This window comes from Watersipora subatra, chromosome 6 (genome assembly GCF_963576615.1).
Source record: "Watersipora subatra chromosome 6, tzWatSuba1.1, whole genome shotgun sequence".
Taxonomy (NCBI): Eukaryota; Metazoa; Bryozoa; class Gymnolaemata; order Cheilostomatida; family Watersiporidae; genus Watersipora; species Watersipora subatra.
Window position 1 is genome coordinate 16394513 of NC_088713.1, and position 14079 is coordinate 16408591.

General features: G+C 31.3%; 2 protein-coding genes across 2 annotated transcripts in view; both read right to left on the reverse strand.

Moving 5' to 3' along the window:
• The window catches only part of LOC137398753 (putative adenylate cyclase regulatory protein), a 149522-nt gene extending 137981 nt beyond the window's left edge, over positions 1-11541 (reverse strand). Inside the window, exons 1-4 of the mRNA XM_068084938.1 lie at positions 11536-11541; positions 11019-11092; positions 7462-7602; positions 4705-4845 (exon numbers count right to left, since the gene is read on the reverse strand). Coding sequence (XP_067941039.1) covers positions 4705-4845; positions 7462-7602; positions 11019-11092; positions 11536-11541 — 362 coding nt within the window. The remainder of the gene's footprint in view (positions 1-4704; positions 4846-7461; positions 7603-11018; positions 11093-11535) is intronic.
• The window catches only part of LOC137398754 (uncharacterized), a 98024-nt gene that overhangs the window by 30808 nt on the left and 53137 nt on the right, over positions 1-14079 (reverse strand). Inside the window, exons 16-17 of the mRNA XM_068084939.1 lie at positions 7462-7602; positions 4705-4845 (exon numbers count right to left, since the gene is read on the reverse strand). Coding sequence (XP_067941040.1) covers positions 4705-4845; positions 7462-7602 — 282 coding nt within the window. The remainder of the gene's footprint in view (positions 1-4704; positions 4846-7461; positions 7603-14079) is intronic.

Sequence of the window (14079 nt, forward strand, 5' to 3'; positions counted from 1 at the left end):
GATAACAAAAATAGTTATCCTGTGCTTTCAATGAATTGAATTTCATAATTCAACTTATATGTTAAACAAAAAGCAATTTTGCTGCAAACTACCAAACATGGTAGTCACTGCAATGAGATTATTCGAACTCTCTTACATATTTATAAAATCTGATAATGAAAATTTAAATTTAGCATATTTAAAAATAAAATTCACTGTCAAACAAACTGTAACAGATGATACGATATTGGTATGCTATCTGCAAACAATATATGTCAGCTAGCAAAAAAAGCCGGTTTTTGACTTTCTAAAGCATATTTATTTATAGCTCTATGACATGTTGGAGATAAGTTATAGCTGTTTTCTGACAGAAATCTGAAATCAAAATTTTGCCAATAATCAGGCCGCTAATTTGGACGCTCTGCAGCCGCATGTAGCAAGTTGCAACAGGGTTAAATATCATTCATTCAATTTTTATTGCTTATAGCCACTAGACAAAAGGTTTTTCTTTCCCACTGAGGAGTGGCAGGAATTTTCCCAAACTTATGTAAAAGCATTGAAAATAAGTTATCCAGTGCTAAATTGAGATGCAATGGGACAATGTTAGAAAGTTTATTTTTAATAGCAATACCGTACTTAGATTAGATAATTCAGGTTTGTTTTATCAACTATAAGTAGTTTGAAATGTGATACTATTATACCTATTACTTTGTAGAGACACAAAACTACATATTTTCCTATCTGTGTGATTATTTCAATAAGATACTTTATGCAAACAAGGCTACCATCACGCAAAATCACTACAGGAGGGGTAATCACAAACCTACACTTGTAAAAATAATATGAAAACATGAACAGACTTTGCTGAAACTGTGCAACTATATAGAATTAAGTGCTTAGATAAAACAACATTACATGTATCTCCAGATGGTCATTTGACAGCATGGCAGTACCGTGAGGAGGTGGATACTTTACTAGCAATATATTATTATTATTACTATTATTATTGGAGTCGTCGATATTTTAAAATCGTTACACCTAGGAATAGGGGAAAAATTTAGGAGTGAAAATTCATTGCCAAAGTGGTGGATCATTAAAAGCCATTCAAAAGGTAATTGAAATTAATTAAGAATTATTTTTATTTCCTGCGTTAAAATCTCTTTTGCTACAGAATTAAATAAAACACCTCCTTAAGCAATGAATCCAGAAGGTAAGAGCAACATTCAAATTTTATTTGATATAATATATATTAAGTGTTTTAAATTAGTTCAAGAGTCATTTAACATATATATTTTACATAAATTTATGTTTCTTAAAGTTTGTGTGTGTATTCGTGTGTTCGTTGATGTAATTTTTAAGCCATAGTTATTAGTTGAGCCTTTCCCAACGGGTTACTATGCTCTTGTTAAGAAATATTGATCATGTATAAAAACTATTTTGGGATTTAAGTCTATGCAACACAATATCTCTATGTCTTATTTTCATTAGGGCTAGTCTGTTACGGCCCGTGATATCAACAGTATTTGATCTCAAACTTAAACTTTGGCGTTTTTGTATGAATTGTGTGCTATTAAGAGACTTTTGCCCAGACGAGTTATCCATTATGGTGAAAACCGATAACTCAGACAAATGATGAAAATTTAGTTGAAAGTTCAAAGTTTTTAAAAATAATTACTAAAGCTTCTTAAAAGTATGTGATTAGTAAACTAAATTCATTTATATTAAATTTGACATTTTTGTTACACAACGGTCTTAAAGAAAAAAACCTTTCTAGATAGTACATTGTAATGTTATATTATTTTGCAGGTCATAGCAACAAAATGAACTAAAGTCATTGTAGACACCTATGGCTACTAAAGTTAGCATAGTGTTTTACTACAATTTTTAATGAAGAGGACTTTTATGATTTTTTCCAGAAGGTGATGAAAATAGGTAATTACCACGGGTTGCTATACCACCCTATGTACGTTTATAGCCCTCGATATTTTTTCTTGCCAATTTTTGAATGTCAACACTGAAAAAAACTAAAATCATGTAATTGTATAGCAAATCATTTTTTATTTTAGTCAGCAATAACCAACTATATTTAGCCATTGCTTGCTAATGATTTCACATTTACATTTAAACACCTTTACGATTTTATTTTTCATGTTGGACTAATTCAACAAAACACTTCTTTCAAGTTATGAGATTTGAAAGTTACAGTAGTCTGACAAAGTTTGATAACCATTGCAGTTTTTTTCATTTTCTCCCTTAATTTATTTCAACTACACAAAAACCTTTCTCATCATATGTACTTAGAAAGTTAGAACGGCAAATACATTTATATGTTGAATACAAATCAGTTTTTTGTCCAAAGATTTATTTTATTACTCAGACAACACCAGTTAGTACAGCTAGTTTATATATAACTATAAAAGATGAAATTTAGACAAAAAGGCTTAAATATAGAAGTTTGGTAATATCATGTAATATCTAGTCTATGTTATATTGCCAAATAATTATTCAAGCTAATCTATACATATATACATATATTCATATATATATATATATATATATATATATATATATATATATATATATATATATACATATATACATATATTTATATATATATACATGTATATATATATATATTTGAGTGACCTGGTAGTTTGAGGGAGTGCTCAAACTCCCAGGTCTCTGGTAGGAGACCCGAGTTAGAGCAGAATTTACCACCCATACGGGGTATCCGGGGTGAGGAAACAATTTTTTTTTTATATACATGTATATATATTTATATATATATTCATATATTCATATATATATAATATTTCTGTGTGATGAGTATGACCTTAATAAACCGTAAAACTGGTGGGAAGCTCCTCTGGGACTTCTACATCCGGACTGACAAGCATGTCCTAGCAACCCAACCAGATATATTGGTGGTGGACAATGAGAACAAGTGGGCTACTATAATAGACATACCAGTACCCAATGACTACAATATATCCAGCAAAGAAAAAGAAAAGGTAGAGAAATAGCTCCTCCTTAGAGAAGAGATTGAAAAATGCTGGAATGCAAGACCAACTGTATTTCCAGTAGTCATTTGGGCACTGGGTGTAATAGCATTGACGCATATAATGTATCTTGATACCGACAGCAATCAAGTCAGGTGAGTTGAAAAAAGCGCGCAATTGGGAACAGCTAAGATCTTGAGGCGAGTGCTCCAACTTCCAGGTTTCTGGTAGGAGACCTGAGTTAGAGCAGAAGTTAACACCCATACGGGTTCACCGGGGTGAGGAAACAGTTTTTTATATATATAAATAGAAATATATATAGTAACTAAAACCAGGTGCAAAACGTATAAAAAGAGAACTTTACCCTAAAAACCTAAAAGATAATTGATGGATAATATATAGTGTGTATATATATATATATATATATATATATATATATATATATATATATATATATATAAACTAAAAGCAAGTGCAAAAGCATATAAAAAGAGAACTCTACACTAGAAACCTAAAAGATAATAGTGGAGTATGAAATATTTGAAAAATTATTTCGAAAAAAGTAAACTTTTAGTATTTGCGCTACAAATTTGTTTTGTGCGAAGCACTCATCAGACGCAATTGTACTTATCAGTACAATTGCGTCTGATGAGAGCTTCGCACGAAACAAATTTGTAGCGCAAATACTAAAAGTTTACTTTTTTCGCAATATTTTTTCAAATATATATATATACATGTATATATATGAAAAATGTTAATAATTTTTAGTATACATAATATATATAATATATGTTTACATACATTTATATATACCATATATCTATCAATATCTATAAATATACTAAAATATATATTTTTACATAAATATAATTTGTTTACTCACTTCAAGGCGAGTAAGTGTCGGCATTGTTGCTATGATCAAGCAATGATCATCACAATATAAAACAAACAAACCAACAAACTGAAAGCTATTATAAGCTAATAGTATATGTGACAGGTAAAGATATCATTTTAAGTAAAAATGCAGCAACCTTAATTTGATATTCATTTGGCCAGGTTTTGATGCGTCTTTTTATGTTGTTTGCTGCCGAAATTTTCAGTTGTTTCGGATTAATCAAGGAATGTGTAAAGTATGAGTATTTCTACTATTGGAACAACTGCATTATATACAATTTTCCTAGACATATTAGTTGCAAGTGTGTCGTAGTGTTCGGAGTATTAGCCGCACCCCTACATAAGCCGCATCTGATTTATTAAAAAAAACGATGATAAAACGGTTTTTCAGCCTCACCTTTTGTATAGGTTACAGAACTCATGGCAGTGCTTTTTAACACAGCAACAACTTAGCTGGTCAAAACAAAACAATGTCGTTGAGCACTGTTTCGTATTAACTGACGCTTTTTAACCAAATACCTAATGGAACAGTACCGTTAGGCATTGTTTTAATTTTTTTCAGCGCTACAGGTGCACTAACCAGAGGTTCCAGTTAATGTGCCTAGCAGTGAAAAAAATCCACAGATTAGTCGCAGTCTCTAAATAAGCCGCATGGCTCAAAACATCAGAAAAAAGTTGCGGCTAATAGTTCAAAAACTATGATACTTTAAGTAAAGGTGCCACTGAATTGATTTTGTCACGCAATGTATCTCTATATAAACAAAGTTTTATCAATGTAAAACCGGGCTAATAAAAATTTTCCCTTTAATAAAATGAGCCTATACAGACTTACCTATTTAGATGTTTCGGCAGTTTGCAAAAACTCATGTTGAGATTCGCTAGTGAAGCAAGCTTGCCTATGTCATCAAGAAAATTGGGATCCAGCTCACTATGACTGGCATTCAAATATTTCAAACTGGGAAGTGAATCAAATCTGTAACACATGGTCATAAGTAATTTCTTCGATGCAGCAAAAAATCAACTTTGCAAGAGTATATTACGCTGATTGAACATTCAACGCAGCTATTATATCACCAGTTTGATACACAGTAATGTAATTGGAAGCACAGTAATCTATGCCACTTGGTTGCTTAAATTACAACATCTGTGCTATATCAAGAGTTGGTCTGCTTCCCACGTTTTTTTAGTTTCACACAATAATGGCAACCTATGTTTAAAATTTATTTTATTGTTTTAAAATGAAAAAATGAAATAGTTGGTACAGTTTAATGCATTGTACTGCATTGTTTATTGTATTTTTTGTCTCAATGGTGCTTTATTGCATTATGTCTACTTGAAGCGGCTTTCATTTGGAGATGTATAGCAAAATGTTCTGTTACTACCGACCTAAAGTATTAATGTAAAGTGGCAACCGCTAAATAGGAAAGTGCTAGCAATGAGCTGACTGAGGCCGGCAATTAAATAGATTTTCTACTAAAAAAGCTGAATACTGTTTTTAACAAGGAATTTGATTTTTATCCGCATGGAACTTTTAATTATAACAGTTTTCCATTTATTAGCAAAAATATTTAGCATTAAGTTTTCTTTTTGATTCTTCGCCTCAGTCAAGCCTAGTTTGACGCTAATCAAACAATATTTTTAGCTGAGCAAAACTTTTGGTAAAAATTAGGATAAACTTTGAGCTGCATGCGGGATAAGCACATGTTATACATGTTGTCTGAAAATAGTCGTACGAATTCCATTGTAATTGTAAACTGTTTTTCATACATGTCAAAGTATCAAGACGGCGTTAAACTGGGAACTACTATTAGTCTGATACAGCTACTAATTATTTATATGGTGTTGCTTTCAGAATTTTAAAGAAAAAACTAAGCTTTTGAGTTAGAAAACAAACTTTGATACGGACAGCAACCAGTTTCACTTCCTGTCTGAAGTGAAAAATGAAGCTAGGTGTGACTAGCTTGACTAGTCACGCCTAGTGCTTTGCTGACATAGTCAAGCTATTCTTAACCTTTGTCACATTATTATTTGTCCTGTATGGAGTTTAGTAATGTAGGTATATAACATACCCGACGAATAAGCAACACGTAGAACAACCAGTACAAGCACATGAATTATATTAGCATCTCCAGATCTTTACAAAAAGGTTTGAGTTTATAAGCTAAGAGTTTAAAGCTCATAACTAAAAATGTAGTTTCTATTACAAAGAAGTTCAATTTTTTGATGCTTTGCCTAGAACTGAGAAACAGGAGAGATTAGTCGATGCTATTCTTCATCAACAGATGATTAAAATGTTATTTTTTTCTTATAGAAATTTGTAAGTCCAATTAAGCTGGCAGAGTAAGAAATAGCTTATTATTCGCAAAAAGTGTTAGTTGATATTATTAAGTAGACAGCTAAGTATAAGTAGATCATTCTATCATGTGCCATTGATAACCAAAATGTTGGTTTAAAATATTAGGCAACGTTTTCTTTCCTCTTCTAATTTTGGTTGTATTAACATATAAAATTTAATTTAAATATTAGCTAATTAATTTGGCATACCATTAAGTGTTTTGTGCCTATAAAATTCTTGCTGAAAAATTTGGCATGAAAATTTACTACAATTTTGCTCTATCATGCTTCATCATAAAGTAGCAAGTATGTTTCATAGTATGAAATGCAGTTTATTTTAGTTGATAAAACTTGACATAAAATAATAATTTTTATTGAAGCAAAGAGTTAGATAATTCGACAATAACACCAGTTTGAGAAATATAAAAAGGTTAATGACTAAAACAAGTTCTACAACTTCCGACCCATTTTTAATTGATCTATTATCATTGCATGCCTCAAGGAAGTATCAAACCGTCAACTATTTTGTTAGTATACCCTAATATATTTTCAGCAGATGTGAGCTGTTTCACCACTTTACAATCACTATAGCTTTTTGAGACAATGAAATCAAATTGGTAATTAAAATACAAAATATTTACTTCAAGAATTCATTGCGCTTATTTTTTATTAGAACTACATGTACATGATAATATTTAAAAATAATTTGACAAATACTTAACCAAATAAAAAACAGTTTACATATAACTAGCAAACAAAAAAGTATCACAATTTCTGGCACATTCTTTGCAAAGTACAAAAACTATGTTAAATCATGACACTGGCTTAGCAAAAAAATTAGAGTTTGCAGTCAAGTTAAACAAATACTGTAGTTACTAGTGAAACACAAACAAACCATCTTTTTAAAGCTATGAGCACCAACATACACTAACAGCATAATGCTTGGTAAATTGATGCAAATTGTACTTATTAGTTCCAACTACAAATATTTTTCAAATTTGAATAAAATATTGCACAGCAAATTGTTTTTCAACCTCTATTTTATCTGGTAAAAAAGTTAATCAGTTGTGAAACAGGTGGTTAATTTATAAAAATAAATTCAAATCAACTACAATACAATTTTTACAGCACAAAAACTAGTTCACAAAAATTTCAAAAATCAGAGCTGAAAAGAAAGGTATATAATTTATTTGAAAAACTTTCATGAATAACACAATACTTAAAAAAACGTTTTTCCTGAACATTTTACACTCACCTGAGCACCGATTTAGTTAAATCGCAATCATGTAATTCAAGTTTTTCTAATGAAACCAGATTTTTCATGACAATAGGCCTCGTAGTATCCATTTTACTGTAAGAGAAGTCCAGTTCATTCAACTTGGGCAATGCAATAATTCTGTAACAAACATTTAAAGTAAACTAGCTGTGCTAGTTGTAGTATAGCAAAACAATTTATGGTTTCATGCAGCATATTAATTAGGTGAAAAGTAAACAGTAAACTGTCAAAGATTGTAAGATGAGCGCAAAGGTTTGGAGATTAAAATCTGAAGTATTGATGGTTGATAGCATGAGTGTTTGGTCTTAAAGATGTGGTTGCGTTAAACTTGAGTCGGAACTACTTTCTAAGCTTACAATATGTAGATAAATTGAAGTTGTCTTAATTGTTTTTTAGTTTATTTGTCAATCTCAGTATTTCAAATCAGATAATGGACTTACACTTTAGTACGATGTCTGAATATTTGGGCTTATGATTAAAGATAATTATTGTTGCGTCAAATTTGAGTTGATTTTAAAAGAAGGTATTTTTTTCTTTGTCTATCAGTTGATATGTTGTTTGTTGTGTTAGGCAATCTCATTGTCAAGATATTTGAAGAATAAAATCCAAAAAAATTGATTGCAATAAAAATGCTCACGCCAAAAAAACATGCCCAGACTTGACCAAAATGATGCAACGAGTGATACAACTGGTTTCTATCTTTCGTATTCACCTCAGCTATTGCGATATAAGTTTAGTCCTACACGGATCTGTTGGCATAAATTTGGTCTTGCATTTGCTCATGTTGGCTAGAAAAAAGTTTTAAATTCAGCTACATATACATTGTTATTAATGTCTCAAATGCGTCAAATAAGGGAAATTAAAAACGTGTCATATTAGCTTTCCCTAATTGCTGTGTAAATATCTGAGTACCGACTACGATATTGCCCGTATACGGCAATTAGGTTTTCTAGTTAACTTATTGCATCGCGGCCTTTGTATCAGCTAAGTTCTCAGTTACTACCTACACCAGAGACTAGCTCTTAAACAAAATATAGCAGGCCGCCATATTTGAAAATAATATGTTTCCATATATATCAAAACCAACTGCATCCCATAAAGTCATGTATAGTCAATGTTATCTAGTCATTATCATCCAGTATAATTATCAATTTGTAGAAAAAAACTGCTGGTCACATTTGATTAGTTAATGTAAGTACAAAAAAAATGGTTTTATGAGTTGACCAAAATAGTGAACGCAGTCAATTTTTTTGAAATATATTAACCAAATTATTTTGCCAAATTATTACCAAAGGCATTATATCGCACCTGGTTGGCGGTTTGTGGACTCAGCTGTTTCCACTTAGTAGGGTGGAGCATAAACTTTTTTGAACCTAATATTTGGTTCGTTGGAATTGAGTCGAGCTATGCAAAACTACCTGGCAATACAAATCGGATGGCACTTCATAAATCCATCCATCAGAGAAGATTTCACCACAGATGGCAACAGGGTTATGATGTATTTAATATGTTCTGCAAATCATGTTTTGTATTGTCTTCAACAATATTATTTTATTGTATAATTTTCCCAAAACTAAAAACCTTTTGTTGCAGCATAATTTTTTTCTTAAACCATCCATCCAAGTCGTGTCGATTTGCATAGTTTCTTTTTGTATACCCTACAGGATGAAAATATTCGTTGGTTGAAAAAATTCGCGATTTCATGAACAGTCATTTCCACGAATTATTAAATTCCGTGAATAATTAGGTCTATTTTTAATCACAAGGGAGAATAACTACTGGATTAATTTAAAAACTAGTCACTAGGCTAGTTTTTAATATAAATACTAAACGTAGTTGAGTTCCAAACATTTTTAAAATCATTGCCTGGGCTTTGAGCTAACACCATTGCCAATACATCACAATTATTTAAAAAATTATTTAAGGTTGTCACAAGATATGCAGAACGGCGTCATTGCAAAAATAGCCGCTAGGCAGAAGTACTAAGCGTAGCCGAGTTCCAAAACTTATTTAAAATCATCACCGAGCTTCGAGTTTTATTGCCATTGCATCAAACTTTACAAAATTTTTCACGATTTTTACAAGTTATTCGGCATGGCTTCTTCATCGCAAAACATTCTCTCCCAGTCTTTTTACATTGAAGTCAACTCCATCAATCTCTAATACCAAAGTTGAGGACTATCATGATTCTGATCTGGAAATTATGGTATGTAATTGATTTGCAGTGCAGATAAGTTTTTCTATAATTAACTGCATTAGTTGATTCTTTTGTTTGAAAACTGATCGCTTTCATTAAATACTTCAGCTATTGTTTTTGTACTTCCGCAACGCTTATTAATATTTTACTTTTTTTGTGTTCACTGCAGATTGAGAATGAAACAACCTACTCTGATTACGAAAACTAGAGACAAGTAGTAATATTCATCAAGGTAGGAATATTGGCAGAGAGGCAACCAGTCAACCTAGACCGCCTTCATCGACAACAACTCTTTGATATCGCTGGGGCAAACATGATTAAATTATACACAGTATTTTATTTCATGTATAGATATATTATAATTTATTACAAACTTGAGTGTACATTTAAAATATTTCAAATACAAATAAAATTTTACAAACGATGAATGGAGTAAATATAAACAGTTTAGTCCATATGGCGGTTGTCTAGCAATAAAATTAAGCTGATACTCCTGATTAGGGAATACTAGCGTGTAATGGTGCTGTCTGACTAGTTATTTTGGTCATAGCAGCTCTGTCGCTGTCACTGTCTTGGGTAGATGTTAACAGCGATTCTTTCACTACTACATGACTGGTAAGGAAGTTATCACCAGAACTCTTTTCGTGGCTTACTATTGCAAAGTTCTGCCGGCTGGACAAAGATTTGTGCTTGTAAAGGCGTTTTTGTTTCTTTTTTAAAACAGATATATTCTCCTTATTAGCAGCTGCGGTCATTTCTACCGCAAGTTCAAGAGCTCCCTGAATGATTGGTGATCTTCTAAGAATGACATCTACCACCCTTGCAATCATTGTGCTTCTGTGTACGATGAAAAATCTCTCTCGCACACTAAAACAAATAATGAAGCGGTAGGGATGAAAAAAATAAATATTGCGTTTTACCGAAGAACTAAAGTAAAATTCAACTATTTTAGTAAATGTGAAAAACTCATTACTTACCACAAATTGTTGGTTCATCAAAGGCCTCCAAATCTATTAATATTCGTGAAAACTTCTGAACGCAGCAAAAAAATTATAGCTTTGCACGGTCGACCCGTACGGGTAGTGGTAAGCTAAATAGAAAACGAAACGCGCAATGTGCGCATGCGTAGGGTTAGCTGTATTGCTAGACGTAATAGAGTTAAATCTTCATAGAGAGTGACAGTTTTCAGTCGCAAATAAATTAGTCCGCGAATTTGCATCAAATGGCAATTTTCGCGAAATATAACTCCTCGAATAAATTCATCCTGTAGGGTAATAGGACCAATTAATCTACTGTAGCAAACTCAAGCAAAACATTTTATGGTGTATGCAGCACACACTCGTGTCTTTCTTTCCCATTTATGGCAGTTTCAAGACCGACACGACTGCTCCCCTCGTGAGCCACATGAACATCCTGTAACAATAAAACAAATGTCATTAATATATATGTCGTTCTAATGCGTATCTACTGAAAGCTTTCATTTTGAGAGTTAGATAGATTGCAAGTGTAATTTTCAAAACGAATAAATGTTTAACAAAAGCATAAATACGCAACACCCGCACTTCGAAGCTTTGTTTCTGAGAGTTTAAGATGGGCATCGATCAATCGATGTTTCTCAATTTCTACAAGTGAGAGATGAAGCAAAATTCTAATTATAAATCTAAATTTCTAGCAAGAGATACCTAAGAAAATTTTAAGCAAATATTATTGCTAGATGAAACGATAAAGTTGTGAAACTATGATTGAACGAAAAAGTTATAATTTTACTTATTAGTATATGTATTCATGAGTAATAAAATTATTACTGTTAGCTTAGAATATATGCGAAGAATACTCATAGTTAAAGATAAATTTACCTCCATTCTCCTATTTTTTCCTGCAGCATAACCCTGTTGACACCTGGCAGCTCTAACCCTAACCAGTCTGACCCAATCTTCAATCACCTGACGCTCAGACAACTTTGAGTAACATTCACAATTTTTAAAATTCTGTTGTTCGTCAATAAAACATGTCGGTGAAGTAATTAAGTAAATTAACGATGTATTTTAAATATCAATATTGATGCATGTAGCTAGTAGAATCTACTACTAGCCAATGCCAATGATTAACTAGTAATGGAGTAGGATCTCTAATAACCAGGATCTTTAAAATCACAGACAACCTATTTTACGAGCGATAATTTTGAATATGACCTATATTTAAATTTTGTGCTGATGATTGGCTAATAAAGAAATCTTATATTTTTTGCTCGTGGACTTTTTTCAGATGTATCACTTGTTGCATCACTAATGAACCACCTGCTTTAATCTGGTCTTTTTAAAAAATGGCCTTATTCAAAGGCATATATCTCTGAACAGGGTTAGTCTACAAAGACAAAAATGACATTAAATTGTAACTAAAGTTTTCACCTTTTATTGGTCTTAATTTTATCAAATTGACCTTTTTGATCTAATCACATTTTTAAAGACCAAAACAAACTAATAGCCAAGATGTTGAGTACTATATAAAAGATATACAAAAATTACAACTCCCTTTTATGTTTGCATACAATGGCATGTACATGTTTAAAAACTGGCTAACATACAGATATTATTATTCCTAAATAGGTTGATATCGGCCAGTGGTCATAACAAAAGAAAAACCTGTAGAGGTTATTTTATATTTAGGACATCTAGCATAAAGTTCTCTGTGCACACTTTAGTGAATACAGCTGCTTAACAATTTGTAGAGTTGAGATATAAAACCACTTACCTATGCACAGATAATCAATGCCAACATGTCACAGGAAATTTCTCACTCGGTTTTTGATGTTAGAAATATAATAAATACTGATTCTTTAATAATCAAGTAGAATTCATGAATTTGTTTAAAGTCAAGGTTTAAAACTGAGTTAATCATCTCGAAAACATTAAAGAGGAGAGATAACATTACATTCGGTTATCAAAAAACTGTAAGCTTCTTTAAGATATGTAGGTTGCAATCTCAAAAACCATGGTTAAGTCACAAATCACGAAATTGAGTTATCCGTCTTTAGAGCTGCGCTATCTGAATTTATAAAATTAGTAACGTTTTTGCAACACACACATCTACACCAACAAAAGAGTGATATTTTTTAAATCTGAAGTCAGTAAAGCCTAAGTAATAAGTCTCAATCCTTTAAAAAGACCCTTTAGAACCATTGCTACGCTAAACAGAAAGTTCTGAAAAATGGTGTGTGGTGCAAGCAATCAATTATTTTTAACGATTTTTAAGATAACTCGGACATTTTAGAAACTTTTGATGAATACTCTAGTATTCTAATTGAATTAAAAAACAGTGACAGTAAAGAGAATGCTGATATTTTTCTAAAGACTGTTTTAAAATTATTATAAGATTTAACTAATAGAATAATTATTCGCTTTTACAAAGTCATTATAAGATTTAATAATAAAATTAATTATTCGATCTCACAAGATTGAAGTTTACATTTTTTGATTATGTGTGATATGTTACTATTACTGTTATGTTTTTCAAGATTTTTGTAAGACTTAATTACAAGCTGATAGTTCAATTTTTTTAAATTTTTAAATATTACTATAAAACTCAATTATAAGATTATTTTTTTGATTTTATAAGATTGAGCTTATAGTTTTTGATGGTGTGTAATATTTTACTGTTATTATTTTTCTAAAGATTCTGAAAGTGATACTATCATGGCTGTTCAAAATCGACAATACTGCCAAGCCGTTTTTAAAATATGCCAAAATTAGGAATAAGTAGGACATTTTATGATAGATATAGAGCTATTGTCATGACAGTCAGCTAAAATATGTATAGATATTTGAATTCAGCATAGCTTTTTGTATGTAAATACAGAAATCTAGATAAATATCATAATTCCCTAATATGGGTTGCAATGACGTTTTGAAATGTAAAGAAAGTTGTGCATTGGTTTTCGTTTTTCAAACTTTTACATCAGTTTGCTCGGAACTTTGTTTTAGCACATATGGTGAACATGCATTCAATTTATTGACCATAAAATCTGCTGTCTTTAAGTTAAAATCAAAATCTTTCTGCAAAATAACTGAGAATTTTTTCCTTCTGCTCGTGTGGATAACTGTAAATCATACACATCCGACTTGACGATGGTTTCTGAGATCATGATACATTGTACATACTTAATTAAAGAAATCTATTAAATAGTGAAAGGAGTGTCAGCAGTTAAGGAACTGTATTATTGGGGGAAGACAACACTTTAACAGGCACAATGCTTTAGAGAAAAAACATATGTGTTGGTTAAATATCATAATAAAGAGAAACCAACTGATCATCAACTCTAAATACATGTATCTCAGAGAGAATAATATGGCAACAGCCAAAATAATATAGTAGCAAAACCGGTTTAAAGAACAAAATGGTTT